At 40.9% G+C, this 18,454-nt stretch overlaps 1 protein-coding gene across 6 annotated transcripts in view; it reads left to right on the top strand.

Moving 5' to 3' along the window:
- Window positions 1-18,454, top strand: part of GPATCH8 (G-patch domain containing 8) — a 108,334-nt gene that overhangs the window by 68,451 nt on the left and 21,429 nt on the right. For 5 of the 6 annotated variants that reach the window (XM_058444846.1, XM_058444848.1, XM_058444847.1 and 2 more), the window contains 3 exons: window positions 16-102; window positions 10,599-10,742; window positions 15,816-15,852. In XM_058444846.1, the coding sequence (XP_058300829.1) occupies window positions 16-102; window positions 10,599-10,742; window positions 15,816-15,852 (268 nt within the window). The remainder of the gene's footprint in view (window positions 1-15; window positions 103-10,598; window positions 10,743-15,815; window positions 15,853-18,454) is intronic. The other variant, XM_032163856.2, reaches the window with a different exon arrangement.

The raw sequence follows: 18,454 nt of genomic DNA, 5'->3' as shown, positions 1-18,454 counted from the left end.
TCTATTTTTGTCAAGCTTGATTATGCTGAAGATGCTACCGAACGGCGCCGTGTCCTAGAAGTAGAAAAAGAAGACACAGAAGAGCTGAGACAAAAGTACAAGGTATTTAAACAAAGCCATTCATTGGGAGGTGGGGAGGTGCTCACTGAATAAGAAAGAACTCAAATTTTGTTGAAAATCATCACTGTTGCTAACAGCATTTGTTTGACATTTGGTGGTAATTAGTAGTAGATCTCAGATTTCTATCACATTCCTATTTATTGGCTCTGTAAAAACTATAGAGATAATAATACCTACTTCGAAAGTGTGTTAGAAAGATTGCATGAGTTAGTGTTTGAAAACACAATGCCTGTTACATAGTAGGTATTCAAGTAGTGGTAGCAGTAAAAATTGTTAAAAGTCCTTTGAGGCCAGACACAATGGCTCACACTTGTAACCCCAACACTCAGTAGAGATGGGGTTTCACCATGTTGGTCAGGCTGGTCTCGAACTCCTGACCTTGTGATCCACCCGCCTCGGCTTCCCAAAGTGCTGGGATTACAGGCATGAGCCACCACGCCAAGCCTAATTTTTGTGTTTTTAGTAGAGATGGGGTTTCAGCCATGTTGGCCAGGCTGCTCTCGAACTCCTTGCCTCAGGTGATCTGTCTGCCACGGCCTCCCAGTTTGCTGGGATTTCAGGCGTAAGTCACTGCGCTTGACCCCCTTTCTTGTTTTTGAACTTAGCTTAGCTATATATTAAATTTTTGTGTGTTTTATTTTATCCAGAACCATCATATAACTAACTCATCTTCTTTTCTTCCCCCTTTTTCTTTCCCTTTTTCCTTCTCCTTTCCTCTCTATTTACTCTTCAGCCTGTTTATACTGACTTTAGCAGTTTTCACCAAACCACTTTATTCAAGGCCACCAAACACTTATATTTTCTAAATCCAATAAATCATTTATTTATTTATTTTATTATTATTTTATTTATTTTTTTTTTTTTAAGACCGAGTCTCACTCTGTTGCCCAGGCTGGAGTACAGTGTTGTTATCCAAGCTCACTGCTCCCGGGTTCAAGTGATTCTCGTGCCTCAGCCTCCAAGTAGCTGGGACTACAGGTATGAGCCACCATGGCCGGCTAATTTTTTTGAATTTTCAGTAGAGATGGGGTTTCACCATGTTGGCCGGCTGGTCTCGAACTCCTCACCTCACGTGATCTGCCCGCCTCGGCCTCCCAAAGTGTGGGGATTACAGGCGTGAGCCACTGCACCTGGCATACCCTTTCTTCTTTAAAACATTTTCATTACTCTTGGTTTTGAAGAATTTATACTTTCCTAGATTAGTTGCTTCTTATCTGTCTTGCTGCTTCTATGTAGATTCCTTTGTTGGCTGCTGTTTATTCTGCCTGAACTTCAGATATTGGAGTTCCTCAGCTTCAGACCTGGGCCCTCTTTTTCTGGCTACATTCTTTCTCTAGGCACAAGAGTGGTCATGACACCATGTTTCATTATCTTTCACTTGGTTAAATTTTCTCCTTTGGGTTTTAGCTTAAATATTACCTCATTATACACCTTCCCTAATCAACTCATTTAAATAATTAACCACTCTGCCTTATTCTCTTGCAACAACCCCTCTTATAATTTGTAATTATAAATTTTTATTCACTAATTTATATCTGCTTTCTGTACTAGTCAGAAAGGGCATTGAGGAGAGAGAGTATGTCTATTTGTCTGCCAGTATGTATCCTGCATCCAGCACAGTGTGTGGCGCATAAGTACTCAATAAATATTAGTTGAATGAATAAATATTTTGAAATAGAAAAGCCAGATTCATTTTATGTACTGTCTGAAATATAAACATTATAAAGAATACATTTTTATTTTTCAAGTAAAATTTACACTGTCAAGTGAAAAATAAATGAAATACCTCAGTAATTCACAGTCTCATAAGATTACACGTAGTATCTTGAGATGTTCTCTCCCTCCTAATAGAATTATTTCTCGGCTGGGTGCGGTGGATCACGGCTGTGCTGTGGGAGGATTGCTTGAGCCCAGGAGTTTGAGACCAGTCTGGGCAATGTAGCAAGAATCTGTCTCTACAAAAAGAAAAAAGAAAAAAAATAGCTAGGTGTTGGTGGTGCATGCCTATAAATCCCAGCTACTTAGGGAAGCTGAATTGGGAGGATCACTTGGGCCCAGGAATTGAAGACAGCAGTGACCTATGATCACACCACTGCACTCCAGCCTGGGCAAGAACAAGAATTACCTTCCTCATCTTATTGATCAAAATATTTACTCCGAAACCCTGTCAACTCTGAACTACACTATTTCTAAAATCTTAAATGTGCTATTATCTGACCATGATCTTTTTTCCTTCCTGCCGTCACTCCTTTATTCTCCTATTTTTTTCCTCAACTTCATATGACTTTGGAAGCTTTAATAACTTAGCTCCTCCTTAATTTGTACTTTTCCCCTCTAGCACCACACACTCATGTTTACCTCTCACAGCACTTTGATCCCAACTCCCTTTCCTCCTAGTCCTTTTGTCATACATACTCACCAAAAGCCTGTCCTGTCAGTACAAAATGCATTACTTGTGTTCTTCATTTCTATACCCTTTCTGCCAACCTCACTGGGCCCTCAGAGCTGCCAATTAATCCTCTCATGTGTCATCTCCCTCTTAGTCCTCTCAGCTGACATTCTCAAACATTGGTACTCAGCCTTCATCTTTCCTTAACTACCCTTGTCGTACCTCTGCCTTCCCGTATGTTTTTAGTTAAGAAAGAGAATTTGGACCATCAGGTAGTAATGCCTTCATCTACATATACTATCCTACATCAAACCAGGGTTCACCTGCTCTCATACTTAAATATTTCTCTTTTGTTTTACCATCTGTTAAATGATAATTTGTACTTACATCTGAATTCTAGATCCTAACTCTCCCTGTCTTGTCAAGGACTTTCCACTTCTTTCCTGTATTGGCAACCTTTCTCTTTATTTATTCTTTTCCTATCAAAAGTAAACATACTTGAACGTTTGTTGGGAGAGGGAATCCTAAAATTAAAACAAACAAACAAACAAAAAAAACCACTCTGACTTACTCTCCATATAGCTACCGTCTTCTCTTTTTACTTGTCTTTAGAACCAAAATTCTTAGTCACTACTCTGACTGCTTCCTTTTTATCACTCTCTCATCTCTGATTTCATAGAGATGGGATCTCACTCTGTCGTCCATGCTGGAGTTCTGTGGTGCTATCATAGCTCACTACAGCCTTAAACTCCTGGGTTCATACAATCCTCCCACCTCAGCCTCCCAAGTAACCAAGACTATAGGCGTGCACCACCATGCCTGGCTAATTTTTTTCTTTTTAAGAGATCGGTTCTCACTGTGTTGCCCAGGCTGGTCTCAAACTCCTGACCTCAAGTGATCCCCCTACCTCAGCCTCCCATTTTTATTTTTTAATTTTCATTTTTATCAAAGTTTTACTTATACATAATCTTAGAGCCAAATAGCTCTACCAGACTTTTAGAAGAAAAAACAAAAACTGCAATCTCATTTGACGTTCTTATTTTATTAAATATTTTTAATATGTGAGATATAAAGAAAAACTATAAACACTTAGGTATCTTCTACTCAATTTAAGAAAAAGAGCACTATCAGTAACTTCATGATCCCATCGCCTTTCTGTCTCCTTTAGAGATAAACACTATGCTGATTTTTGTGTTTTTCACCTTTTTTTTTTTTCCTTTTTGAGACAGAGTCTTGTTCTGTCACCCGGGCTGGAGTGCAATGACATAATCTCAGCTCACTGCAACCTTTGCCTCCGGGTTTCAAGCAATTCTCCTGCCCCAGCCTCCCGAGTAGCTGGGATTACAGGTGTGCATCATCACACCCAGCTAATTATTTTTGTACTTTTAGTGGAGACAGGGTTCCGCCATGTTGGTGAGGCTGGTCTAGAACTCCTGACCTCAAGTGTCCTGCCTCAGCCTCCCAAAATGCTGGGATTACAGGCGTGAGCCACTGTGCCTGGCCCCCTCACAATTTTTTTAGGTAAAATTGTTGTTGAGATAAAATTCACATAACATAAATTTACCATTTTAATCATTTTATAGCAATACTACAGTTTATTGATTTTTAGTTTATTTACAGTGTCGTAAAATTATCACCACTGTGGCCAGTGCGGTGGCTCACACCTGTAATCCCAGCACTTTGGGAGGCCAAGGTGGGCGGATCACTTGAGGTCAGGAGTTCCAGACCAGCCTGGCCAAAATGGTGAAACCCCTTCCCTAATAAAAATACAAAAAAAAAAAAAAAAAGCTGGGCATGGTGTTGCCTGCCTGTAATCCGAGCTACTCAGGAGGCAGAGGCAGGAGAATCGCTTGAACCCAGGAGGCAGAGGTTGCAGTGAGCCGAGATCACACCACTGCACTCCAGCCTGGGCGACAGACAGAGTGAAACTCCATCTCAAAAAAAGAAATGCAACAGTGAACATTCCTGTCGTCTTTCTGATCTTAATAGAGAAGCTTTCAGTCTTTCACCATTATGATGTTAGCTGGGGGTTTTTTGTTTTCATCAGGTTGAGGAAGTTCCTAATTTCTAGAAATTCCTACTTTGTTTAGTGTTTTTACCATGAAAGAGGGTGTTGGATTTTGTCAAATGCTTATTTTGCATCTATTGAGATAACCTTGTGGGTTTTTCCTTTCATATTCTGTTAATAATGGTGTATTACATTGCAGTGTTGTATTACATTGATTGATTTTTGTATGTTGAACCAACATTGAGTTCCTGGGATAAATCCCACTTTGCCTTTTAATATGCTGTTGAATTTGGTTTGATAGCATTTTGTTGAGCATTTTTGCATCTGTACACAGAAAAGATATTAGTCTGTAGTTTTCTTGTAATGTCTTTGTATCAGGGTAATACTCAGAATAAATTAGGAAGTGTTCCTTCCTCTTCTATTTTCCCTTGCATTTTAAAATGGTTTTTTAATGTGTTTTGTATCCTAAACATGTATTGCTTAGTTTTATGTAGTGGGTGGGTTGGTTGGTTGGTTGGTTTTAAAACAGTCTTGCTTTGTTGAGGCAGTCTTGCTCTGTCGCCCAGGCTGGAGTGCAGTGGCACGACGGCTCACAGCAACCTCTGCCTGCTGGGTTCAAGCAATTCTCATGCCTCAGCCACCCAAGTAGCTGGGATTACAGGCGTGCGCCACCACGTCCAGCTAATTTTTTTTTTTTTTTAGACGGAGTCTTACTCTGTCACTCAGGTTGGGGTGCAATGGCACGATCTCAGCTCACTGCAGCCTTCACCTCCTGAGTTCAAGCAATTCTTGTGCCTCAGCCTCCCGAGTAACTGGGACTACAGACACATGACACCACACCCAGCTGTTTTTTTTGTTTGTTTTTTTTTTTATTTTTTGGTTTTTTTTGTATTTTTAGTAGAGATGGGGTTTCACCATGTTGGCCAGGCTGGTCTCGAACTCCTGACTTCAGGTGATCCACCTGCCTTGGCCTCCGAAAGTGCTGGGATTACAGGCGTGAGCCACCACTGGGCCTAGTTTTACATGTTTTTTAACTTTATATAAGTGGAATCATGTTTTCTTGTATATATATATATACACACAAGAGTTTCTCCAGAGTGTGACTTTTATTTATTTTCTTGTTTCCATTGCTGTAAGGGGTTAAACCTGTGTTCAAGGAATACACATAGGCTTAACTTCTTAAAGCAATATACTTTAGCCTCTATATAATGTTGTCATTATCCTTTTTTACCTTAAAATTCTGCAGCTTCAGATTCATGGAAGGGTCTTTTAAAAATTTTTGTTAGTTCTTAGCTGTATTATACTGTGTTGATATATGTTGTGCATATTACTTCTTCATTTCTGACTTTATTACGGTTTCTTCTATAGCCTATAATGGGCTTTTTGTCTATGTAAATATTCTTTTTTTTTTTTTGAGATGGAGTCTCTGTCGCCCAGGCTGGAGTGCAGTGGCGCCATCTCGGCTCACTGCAGGCTCTGTCTCCTGGGTTCATGCCATTCTCCTGCCTCAGCCTCCTGAGTAGCTGGGACTACAGGTGCCCACCACCACGCCCGGCTAATTTTTTGTGTTTTTAGTAGAGACAGGGTTTCACCATGTTAGCCAGGATGGTCTCGATCTCATGACCTTGTGAACGGCCCACCTCGGCCTCCCGCAGTGCTGGGATTACAGGCGTGAGCCAGCGTGCCCGGCCTTGTCTGTGTAAATATTCTATGAGTGCTGTTTATTTGAGACATGATCTCACTCTGTCACCCAGACAGGATCTCACTCTGTCACCTAGGAGTGCAGTGGCAGTGATCACAGCCTACTGCAGCCTTGACCTCCTGGACTCAAGCGATCCTCCAACCTCAGCCTCCCGAGCATCTGGGGCTACAGGTGCATGCCACCACACCCAGCTAATTTTTATATTTTTTGTAAAGACAGGGTTTCACCATGTTGCCCAGGCTGGTTTTGAACTCCTAGGCTCAAGCCGTCCACCCACCTCAACCTCCCAAAGTGCTGGGATTACAGGTGTGAGCCACTATGCCTGGCCTCTACAAGTACTTTTTTTTTTAAATTGAGATGGAGTCTCGCTCTGTTGCCCAGGCCAGAGTGCAATGGTGCGATCTCAGCTTATTGCAACCTTCACCACCCAGATTCAAGTGATTCTCGTGCCTCAGCCTCCCAAGTAGCTGGGATTACAGGCGCCCACCACCACACCTGGCTGATTTTTGTATTTTTAGTAGAGACAGGGTTTCATCATGTTGGTCAGGCTAGTCTCAAACTCCTGACCTCAGGTGATCCACCTGCCTCGGCCTCCCAAAGTGCTGGGATTACAGGAGTGAGCCACCGTGCCCAGCCTACGAGGACTTCCTCAGCCTTCCAAGTAACTGGGACTACAGGTGCACACCACCACGCCTAGCTAATTTTTTGTATTTTTGGTAAAGATGGGGTTTTGCTGTGTTGCCCAGGCTGGTTTCAAACTCTTGAACTCAGGCAATCTGCCTGCCTGGGCCTCCCAAAGTGCTGGAATTACAGATATGAGCTACCACGCCTGGCCTATTTTATTTTTTAAGTTATTATGTGGTCTCAGAGTGGGAAGTAAATGGATGGATGGATGGATGGATGGATGGATGGATGGATGGATGGATGATGGATGGATGGATGGATGGATGGATGGATGGATGGATGGATGGATGGGTGGATGGATATAGGATGGATTATATTTGTGTTGTTTTACTTACCTTTATAACTTAAAATTACCCATATTTGAGTGTCCATTATTTTCATACTATAAGCAATAAAAAGCTAACTTGTTTTCTCTTCTTTCCTCTTCCATTTTAAAAACTCTATCATATAATGTTAATAAGTAAAATGGCCATTCTTAGTATGTGGCTTCATACCATTTAATTATTATGTTATGTACAATACTTCTATTACTTGATAATTTTCATGTTTTATAAAGTTCTTTTTACTTTTGCGTTTGCAGAAGTAAGCAAACTCAAATTCCTATTTGCTTCTGCCTGCCCACCCAGTTTTTTATTATTTGTATCATTTCTATTTTCTGACAGCATATAACATACATAGTTATATATATATACTTTAGTAGCCCTATTTCTTTTAACCTTAGTTATAGGAGTAAATGGTTTTAAAGCAGTCTGCCAGTTCTTTTGCTGAGTTTTTTTTCTATTATTTCTGAATTTTGTACCCTATTAACTTATTTAAAAGTTGTTGTGCAAACGGTATTTCTTGTATTATTTATATACATATGTATTTTATATAAACATAAGCCTATAAAAATAGTTCACATCCAGCCTGGGCACCATGATGAAACCCTGTCTCAACGAAAAATACAAAAATTAGCCAGGCATAGTGGCATGCCCCTGTGGTCCTAGCAACTCAGAAGGCCGAGGTGGGAGGATTAATTGAGCCCAGGAGGCCGAAGCTACAGTGAACTGTAATTGCACTACTGCACTCCAGTCTGGCCAATAGAGCAAGATGCTGTCTCAAAAAAAAAATAGTAATATTAATTTGGGCAATTACATATATATAAACTTATGTATATGCGTGTATATATGTACACATACATATAACTCCATATATACGTGTGTGTATCCCCTATATTTGAAAGATACATATAAAATCCTAAGTTAATTCTTTCCTTAGATATCTTATAGTATTTATTGTACCACTGTCTTCTGGAATTGAGAGAGTGTGTGAGAGAGAGAGAGAGAGAGAGTGTGTGTGTGTGTGTGTGTGTGTGTGTGTGTGTGTGTGTGTTGTTGAAGAGATCAAAGGCTGGCCTGATCTTCCCCTCCTTGATTGTTTTTGCCTAGCTGCTGAAAGGAGTCTGTCTTTAAGATTCAATAACTTTACTACACTATTGATTGTCACTGATTGTTCTGGGACCATTTTCATTGTCACACTGTGTGCCCTTTCTTGTCCTGTGTAGTTGAGTGGATCTTCCTTTAGTGAGCATGTGCTGATAGCCTTTTTTTTTTTTGAGACAAGGTCTCACCCTGTCACCCAGGCTGGAGTGCAGTGGCGCAATCTTGGCTCACTGCAGCCTCTGCCTCCCAGGCTCAAGTGGTCCTCCCACGTCAGCCTTTCAAGTAGCTGGGACCAAAGGCAAGTGACACCATGCTCGGCTAATGTTTTATATTTTTGGTAGAGCCAGGGTTTCGCTATGTTGCCCAGGCTGGTCTTGAACTCCTGAGTTCAAGCCATCTGCCTGCCTCGGCCTCCCAAAGTGCTGGGATTACAGGCATGAGCCACTGCACCTGGCCTCAGCCTTTTCTTAGATCTGCCACAATTGGGCAGAACTTTTTGCTTTTCTCTGTGTGCATTCTTTGTACTGCAAATGTTTCCTCATCCGCCCTAACCCAAGTTCATCCCTTTGTTCTTCCCAGATACCAGAAATTCTTGATGAGTGCAAGAGATGTAGGTATATTCATTTCAGAGGATCCTTTTATGTACAGGATATATGTTTTGCTATTTTCTGAAATTGCCACCTTTGGCTTTTTTGATATTGCTTAGCTTTGCCTTGTGTGGCTTCTACTACATTTCCCTCATTCGGGTTCTATAAAGAGCTTAACTTTCCTTCTGTGTGTTTTTCATACTCCAGATCATATCTATTGCCTAGTTCTTCTGAAAATGCAGTTGGTGGAGTTTTTTTAATTCATAATTTTGTTTTTATGATACCCAAGAAGAAAATCAAAGCTGTTTTCCTATACTGCTATATTCATACCAGGCACTCTAGTTTTGTTGCTTAAATTTGCAGCCAGGTGTGGTGGCTGACACCTGCAATGTCAGCACTTTGGGAGGCCAAGGTGGGAGGATCACTTGAGCCCAGGAGTTCATGACCAGCTTTGGCAGCATAGTGAGACCTCATCTCTACAAAAAATACAAAAGTTAGCTAGGTTTGCTGGTACACGCCTATAGTCCAAGATACTTGGAAGGCCGAGGTGGGAAGATTGCTTGAGCCCAGGAGGTGGAGACTGCAGTGAGCCACAAACTGCACTGTACTCCAGCCTGGGCAAAAAAGCCACAAGTCGTTTAATAGCCAGACAACATGAAACTGTCTGGGACTCTCAAAGAAAATTATTGTGAAGGATTAGATAGGGCAAAAATAACAATGTGCTACACATACTCACTTTTCAGTTTTAATAAGTCTGTCCAAATTAATTCAGTACTGCCACTCCAGAAAATAATAACCTTTTCTTGTTTACTGATTAAGTAGCTCTTCTGGGAGATGATAGAGCTGCTTTGAAACTGTAGATATAGTCTTTGAGATAAGACTTATCTTTTTTAGGTCAATCTGCTAGAAGTTGCTCATTATGAAAGTAATGCATCTACCCTGCTCTAAAAGTCAAGCAAGTAGTCACTTAGCATTCTTCCTGTCCCTTTCTCATCCTTCTGTGCGACATTAGCAAATGAATATACTTAACTTGCTTTGAAGTATCTTTTAATTTTTTTCTGTTTTTTTAAGATGTCTTTTGATGTCTAGTTTTTAAGTGAAACTGCTGAGGCAAATTGGACTGCCTTTGAGTCGGTCCAAGTTTTTTGTTGTTGTTGTTTTTCTCCAACCTCCTCTCACATGTAAGAGTCCCACAGTTTTCAATCTCTCTGAGACCAGCAGATAACACATATCTGTGGGTTGGCTTTCCAAGCAGTGCAGCTTATATGTAGAATGACCACAGAATATTTAACTCCATCATTGGCTACAGACTCAGGTAATGCTTTTTGCCTTAGTGTCTGAAAACTAGAATATTAATACAGGTTGTGTATCCCTTATCCAAAATGCTTGAGACCAAAGGTATTTCAGATTTCAGATTTTTGGGGGGTTTTGGAATATTTGCATTATACTTACCAGTATAATCCTTAGTCCTTTTAAACATTTGTTTATTCGAAGACAATTGTTAGTATGACGACACACAAATTACCCACCAGAGTACCACTTGTGTTTCATCCAGCTTTTACTGGTACCACTAAATATTATGAAAAGCCCTTTTTTGTCTTCTCAGATAGACTGTTTTCTCTATAACATTCACTTAAAGTTTTACCAAGTTCATTTTTTGTTTCTTTGTATTTCATGGTTCTTGCAGGATTATGTTGACAAAGAGAAGGCAATTGCCAAAGCCTTGGAAGACCTCAGAGCCAACTTTTACTGTGAACTCTGTGATAAGCAATATCAGAAACATCAGGAATTTGATAACCATATCAACTCCTATGATCATGCACACAAGCAGGTGAGTTGTAGTTACTTGCTAACAGAGGAAGGTACCTATCTATTGTTACAACAATTGAATTTTATGAGTATACCCCCAAAAACTTGGTGTCTATGATTTCTTGTGTCTGCCAATCTTTATCTGCAGTCATCCAACACACTTTATTTTTTCAGTGGCAGAAATCCTGACGTAGACACCCCCTCCAGCCCACACTCCCACATACACACTATTTGACAAATTGTGTTTTGTAAATCTTATATAATGTTTTTGCCTTTTATTGATTTCTAAGTTTTTATTTAATTTTGTAATTCAGCTGAGGGTCACTGGGAGCTTTGTTTCCATTTCTGCTCTTAATGCGTTAAACTTTGAAGAGTTATTCAGCAGACTGTTATTTTCAAGTTCCCTACATAAGAGTCCATGCCTTATTGGCTACCATTTTCTATTATTAAGTCATTTTGTTATTCAGTATACCTTGGAAGTTAGATAAATTTTGAGAAGGAAAATAAAATTAGATGCTATCTTAACTTTAACAAAAAACTCTGATGCTGCATGTTGAAGAGCTGATAAATGAATTACACTTTGCAGTCTTTGCCCCCCCCGCCACCACCCCATCATTTTAGAAGAGAAAATTGTACCTAACTAGTTACTGATATACAGAAGATGGCAATAATCCCCCTGGGAGAGTTTAGAAGGGGAAAATAAATTGTTACACCTATAGGACAGTTCTGGCTTGTTAAAGAATTTCAAGCTATTTGATCCTGGGTGACTTTAACATAACTTACTAGGTCTTTGGGGAGTACAGTAGTTATATTTGTTAAACTTGTAAATTTATGAGCATTGGAATGATGTCTCTTAAGCTGGACTTGTTGAACTAAGATTTTTTTTAACCTTCATCTTCCAGCCAACCATAAGATTTCAGTGCACAGGTAAAAGGCAATCTTTGACCAAGTTTTATTCTTACTAGAACGGGAAGAAATTGTAAGCTGGTTGTGGTATTACACTTTTTTGGAACAGTCTCCCACATTTAAATATACCTAACCAATTTAAGATTCTTCCACTAATGGACTTGTATTCAAGACAGCTTTTCAACTTACTACATACCTTTGGACATTCTTTTCTGTTTTTTGAGATGGAGTTTTGCTCTTTCGCCCAAGCTGGAGTGCAGTGGTGGATCTCGGCTCACTGCAACCTCCATCTTCTGGTTTCAAGTGATTCTCCTGCCTCAGCCTCCTGAGTAGCTGGGATTACAGGTGCCTGCCACCATGCCCAGCTAATTTTTGTATTTTTAGTAGAGATGGGCGAACTCCTGACCTCATGATCTGCCCACCTCGGCCTCCCAAAGTGCTGGGATTACAGGTGTGAGCCACCGCACCCAGCTGTGGACATTATTTTAATACATTGTCAGCTTTGCTTGATTCGAAGAAGAGAAATTTATAGAGCATATATATATATAGACAAGCTGTATTGGCAGTTACTTTTTTACTCTTTCAAAGACTGGTTTTTCAGGAAAGAAAATCAACAGTGAATACTTCTATCCAGGACCTTTTCCAGTTTTTCAAAGTATTTATAATATAAAAATTTTAGGCCGGCCGGGCGCAGTGGCTCACACTTGTAATCCCAGCACTTTGGGAGGCCGAGGTGGGCAGATCACGAGGTCAGGAGATCGAGACCACAGTGAAACCCCGTCTCTACTAAAAACAAAAAATTAGCCGGGTGTGGTGGTGGGCGCCTGTAGTCCCAGCTGCTCGGAGAGGCTGAGGCAGGAGAATGGCGTGAACCCGGGAGGCGGAGCTTGCAGTGAGCCGAGATTGCGCCACTGCACTCCAGCCTGGGTGACAGAGCAAGACTCCGTCTCAAAAAAAAAAATTTTAGGCCAGGCACGGTGGCTCACACCTGTAATCGCAGCACTTTGCAAAGCCAGGGCAGGAGGATCACTTGAGCCCAGGAGTTGGAGACCGCCCTGAGCAATGTACAAGACCTGCCCCCCAGTCTAAGCTAATTACAAAAAATGTAATTAGCTGGGTGTAGTGGCACATGTCTGTGATCACAGCTACTCCGGAAGCCGAGGTGTTAGAATCGCTTGAGCCCAGGAGTTTGAGGTTGCAGTGAGCCATGATCATGCCACTGCACTTCACACTGGGCAACAGAGCAAGACCTTGTCTCAAAAAAACAAAACAAATAAAAAACTCTTTCAGATTATTTTTATTTAATTAAGACATTTAGTATCTAAGTATATACTCAAGTTTTGGGGTTCTTGAGAATTTTTTCAATTAAGAAATATCTGTGATATATTAACAGAAAAGATACTTTAGGCGGAAAAACGACATTTAGAAAGGTTAGGCCAGGTGCAGTGGCTCATGCCTATAATCCCAGCATTTTGGGAGGCTGAGGTGGACAGAGTCACATGAGGTCAGTTCGAGACCGGCCTGGCCAACATAGCAAAATCCTGTCTCTACTAAAACTACAAAAATTAGCCAGGCATGGTGGTGCACGCCTGTAATCCCAGCTGCTTGGGGGTTCGAGGCACGAGAATCGCCTGAACCTGGGAGGCGGATTTTGTGGTGTGCCAAGATCATGTCACTGTACTCCAGCCTGGGTGACAGAGCAAGACCCTGTCTCAAAAAAAAAAAAAAAATCTGCAAGACCCTGTCTCAAAAAAAAAAAAAAAAAAAAAAAAAAAGAAAGGTTACACACTAGTTGATGACTTCAGAGTCAAGTTTTAACTAGAAAAAAGGCCAGGTGCAGTGGCTCGCACCTGTAATCTGAGCACTTTGGGGAGCTGAGGGGGAGTTCACCTGAGGTCAGGAGTTCGAGACCAGCCTGGCCAACATAGCGAAACGCCATCTCCATTGAAAATACAAAAATTAGCTGGGCATGGTAGCGTGCACCTGTAGTCCCAGCTTCTCAGGAGGCCGAGGCAAGAGAATCACTTGAACCCGGGAAGCAGAGGTTACAGTGAGCCGTGATCGTGCCACTACACTCCAGCCTGGGTGACAGAGCGAGACGCCATCTCAAAAAAAGAAAAAAAAGTTTTTTTTGTTTGTTTGTTTGTTTTTCTTGAGATGGAGTTTCACTCTTGTTGCCCAGGCTGAAGTGCAATGGCGCGATCTCGGCTCACTGCAACCTCCGCCTCCCGGGTTCAAGCAATTCTCCTGCCTCAGCCCCCCGAGTAGCTGGAATTACAGGCATGCGCCACCACCCCTGGCTAATTTTTGTAATGAAAAGAAAGTTTTAACTAGAAAAAAATAGGCCGGGCGTGGTGGCTCACACAGTATAATCCCAGCAGTTTGGAAGGCTGAGGCAGGCAGATCAGTTGAGGTCAGGAGTTCAAGACCAGCCTGTCCAACTTGGTGAAACCCCATCTCTACTAAAAATAAAAAAAATTAGCCAGGCGTGGTGGCCTGGCTAGTAGTCCCAGCTACTCGAGGCAGGAGAATTGCTTGAGTCCGGGGAGGCGGAGGTTGCAGTGAGCCAGGGTGGCGCCACTGCACTCCAGCCTAAGTGATGGAGCAAGGCTCCATCTCAAAAATAAAGAAAAAAGTAAACCAGGAAAAAGTATAATTCAAACTTCAATAATGTATAGACTTGCCTTTTAAGGGAGAAAAAGCAAAACAGATTTACAATGTAATAAAATTCACATTGACAGCATTAATGTGATGTATGATAATGTTTTAGTGACACTGTTTTCAACCTGAATGTAGTAGAAATTGTTACATCTTTGGTTCATTTGAATTTGACATGTTTATTCTCTTGCACACCTTGTGTTACCTCAGCTCTCCCACCACTTTTCTCTATTGCATTTGCTCTCAAACTAGGGATATTTTGTCACTCTGGAGGCACTTGGCAATGTCTCTGTACATTTTTGGTTGTCCCAACTAAGGGTGTGATACTACTGGCATCTAGTAGGTTGAGGCCAGCAATGCTGGTAACATCTTACAATGCACAGGAAAGCCCCTTGAAACAAAGAGGCAAAATGGCAGTTAATAGTGCTGCAGTTGAAAACCCTGTTCTATCAGAATTAATTGAAAACTTTCGTGTATATATGATATTGTGGTGTCCTTTGACCTTAGTACAAACAAATTATTGTCATTTTACATCCCAAGTTATGTTGTAAACATTTATAAAGTGCTCATCTAGGTGATCCAGAATATTCACTTATTACTCTTTTTTAGAGTATCATCAAAATAAAAATACAAAATTAAGGGTTACCCATGGAGAACTCATGGACTGCCTGTTCACTAATACAGAATATGTATCTGTGATCCCTGGTCTAGGAAAAATCTTTAGCTGGTATGATGAATGAATGCATGTGAGTTTATTTCTTCATCTTAATCAGAAGTTCATCTTACGCATTAAAAAAAAAAAACATGTAGTACAAGTTTGGTCTTGGTTTTGTTTTTTGGTGAAATGTTCTTCATTTGCTTGAAAGGTAGGCTTTTTCACTCTTCTTCATGCTGCTGTTCTAATGCAAACAGTAGGATCTCAAAACAGAATGTTATAAATATGTAAACAAAAGAAGCACAGCACTAAATTTTTCATAGTTCATCTCTTCCCTCAACTTGGAATGTCTGAGGAACCCACTGGGTGCACTGGCTCATGCCTGTAATCCCAGCTACTGAGGAGGCTGAGGCAGGAAGATCTGTTGAGGCCAGGAGTTCAAAGCTGCAGTGAGCTATGCTCATGCCACTGCACCCCAGCCTGGGTGACAGAGCAAGACTCTGTCTCTCTAAAAAAAAAAAAAAATTTAAATACCCTGATGTGGTGACACGCACATGTAGTGTAAGTCCCAGCTACTTGTGAGGCTGAGGCAGGAGGATCGCTTGAGCCCAGGAGTTTGAGGTTGCAATGAGCTATGATCATGCCACTATACCCTAGCCTGGGTGACAGAGCAAGACCCTGTCTCGGACAACAAAAAAAAAATTTCTAAGGAATCTTTAATTGACCTTGGTACAACACAGCCACGTAACCCCTAATAGGAGGAAGGACATATTTTTCATTCCTCTTTGATGGACATGAACTTAACATACAAATGGACCTACCATTTTTCCAAATTCATGCTCTAAAATCATAAAGACACCCTGTCTTGTCTTCCAGGAAGGCACACAGGATTATTATGAATCTGAGATAATAGGTAAGTACTTTCAACCCTGTATTAGCAATCCCTAGTTCGCATCTTCTATGAGATTTTCACCATTAATATTTTTCAGAGAAATAATGTATTATGTTAGTAGTAAACTATAGTAGAGGCAGGATCCTAAACATACCCTTCCCTTTAATAAGCACAAATAATCTCTCCAACAGGAACTATATGGTCACCCTCATTCAAGGTTTGGGTTGTTTTTTTCCTAGTGGGATGCGGGGGTGTTATGTGCCTCTTTATATTCACTAGTTTTTCTCAGATTTTCCAAGATTTTACGAAGAGTCATTAACACAAAAATATTAAGACCCAGCTTGATCTTCAGAGATACAGAAGCTGATTAGGTATTTTGGCTCTTTTCAGTAGTTTAACCCTAGTTTTCAAGTGATCGATGTTAATACATTTTGAAATCTCTACATTTTGAAATCTCTTAAGAGTAGGCCTTTCCATTTCTGAAGAAACCCAATATATGATTCCTTTTTACATGAGTTAATTCTGATATACCTGAATGCTCAGTAGGCATTAGCACTGATTAGCCGGGCGCGGTGGCTCACGCCTGTAATCCCAGCACTTTGGGAGGCCGAGGCTGGCGGATCACAAGGTCAGGAGATCGAGACCATCCTGGCTAACATGGTGAAACCCCCTCTCTACTAAAAATACAAAAATTAGCCAGGCGTGGCAGCACGTGCCTGTAGTCCCAGCTACTGGGGAGGCTGAGGCAGGAGAATTGCTTGAGTCCAGGAGGTGGAGGTTGCAGTGAGCCAAGATCGTGCCACTGCACTCCAGCCTGGGTGACAGAGCGAGACTCCATCTCAAAAAAAAAAAAAAAAAAGACATTAGCACTGATCATCTCCTACCTTTGTTGGCTTAGTGTAAGTTACAGACAAATTTGAAACTACAGATTTTTCTATCCCTACCTCCTTGCTTCCTTAATTATTTTGCATATCTTTTTAAAAAATCTGTCTGCTAATGGATATGACAGTGGAATCATTTTCTTTAGCATTTCAAGAGGCCTAAAATTCAAACTCCAAAGAATATTCTGTTTCCCAAAAGTAAATTAATAGCAGCACCACCTTTATAGTCAATCCTCCCTCCCTCCCTCCCTTCCTCCCTTCCTTTCTTCCTCCCTTCCTTTCTTCCTCCCTTCCTTTCTTCCTCTTTTTCTTTTCTTCTCTCTCTCTCTTTCTCTCTTTCTGGCTGCTTCCTTTGTACCTTGTTACCTACTCAGGATTTTTCTTCCAATCTTAGCCTCTTGTTTGTGCCACTGAAGGTCCTCCTAGTACATAAGCTAGAGAGGTCACAAATCATCTCACAGATATATTTTATCTGGCCTTCACGTTATTAGTTTTTCCCTTTTTAATTTCAGTTGATTCCCAAATTTTAAAAATTAGATTTTACATAATTTAGGCTTTGGCTTATCTTGAAAAATTATTATCAGACAACATTGGGCCTACATTTCAACATAACAGTTGACTAAAGCTGAACAGTTGCCATCTCTTTGCTCATTCTCCAACTAGCTGTGATCTCCACTTCATCTTTTCTCTTACACCAATCTGTGTGACTCATTATGTTACCTGCCAAACTCCTGTAAACATTTGAATTTGTGACTCAGGCCTATGCTTTTCCTTCCTTCCCACACAGGTTCCCATGGCTTCTGACTGATACTGGGGAACTGGCACATTGAAAAGCTGCCTCCTTGCTAATAGTGTTGGGACCAACTTCCTTGCGATTTCAGTCTCTGGTAGTCTGATCCAGATTATCAAAATCTGGTACTGTAAAGCATCTTCAGAAATTCTTTAGGCCAAGCACGGTGGCTCATACCTGTAATCCCAGCACTTTAGGAGACTGAGGCGGGCAGATCACTTGAGCCCAGAAGTTTGAGACCAGCCTGGGCAACATGGCAAAACCCGGTCTCTACAAAAAATGCCCCCAAAAATTAGCTGGATGTGGTGGCAGTTGCCTGTGGTCCCAGCTACTGGAGGGGCTGAGTCTATTAATACATGATTCAGTTAACTTTGTCTAAACTGTTTGCAACTGCTTTTTGACAGGATTGACCTCGTCTAAACTGTTTGCATCTGCTTTTTGACAAGATTACTTACTCTTACTTGACACTTGACGGTTTCATTACACGATAACATACATTACCAAGGAACAGAAATTTAGAGTTTTCCTCAGGAGGATCATTTGAGCCCAGGAGGTGGACATTGCAGTGAGCCAAGATCGTGCCACTGCACTCAAGCCTGGGTAATATATTGAGCAAGGCACTGTCTCAAAAAAAAAAAAAAATTCCTCTAACTGTAGGATTCAGTATCTCAGTCAGAGGAAGATGCTTTTAGCCTCCCTCTTCTTTCTGCTAAAATACATTTAGTATGAAAACTCCTATACTTTTTACATTTTCTAAAAGGACTAAAGTCTTATTTAATTCCGAGGTCTGTTTCAGTTGTGAACAAAAGCAGTAATTCCCTGAGCTTTAAATAGCAGAACTAAAACAGATGAAGCCTCTAGCAGCCACCAGTGACTGTATTCTGATTTGTACAGAATATAATCTGTTAATACATGATTTAGTTAACTTTGTCTAAACTGTTTGCAACTGCTT

The sequence above is a fragment of the Hylobates moloch genome, unplaced genomic scaffold, assembly GCF_009828535.3.
Source record: "Hylobates moloch isolate HMO894 unplaced genomic scaffold, HMol_V3 SCAFFOLD_10, whole genome shotgun sequence".
Classification (NCBI taxonomy): Eukaryota; Metazoa; Chordata; class Mammalia; order Primates; family Hylobatidae; genus Hylobates; species Hylobates moloch.
Note: the sequence above shows the minus strand (reverse complement) of the source record. Positions and strands in the feature narration are given on the sequence as shown.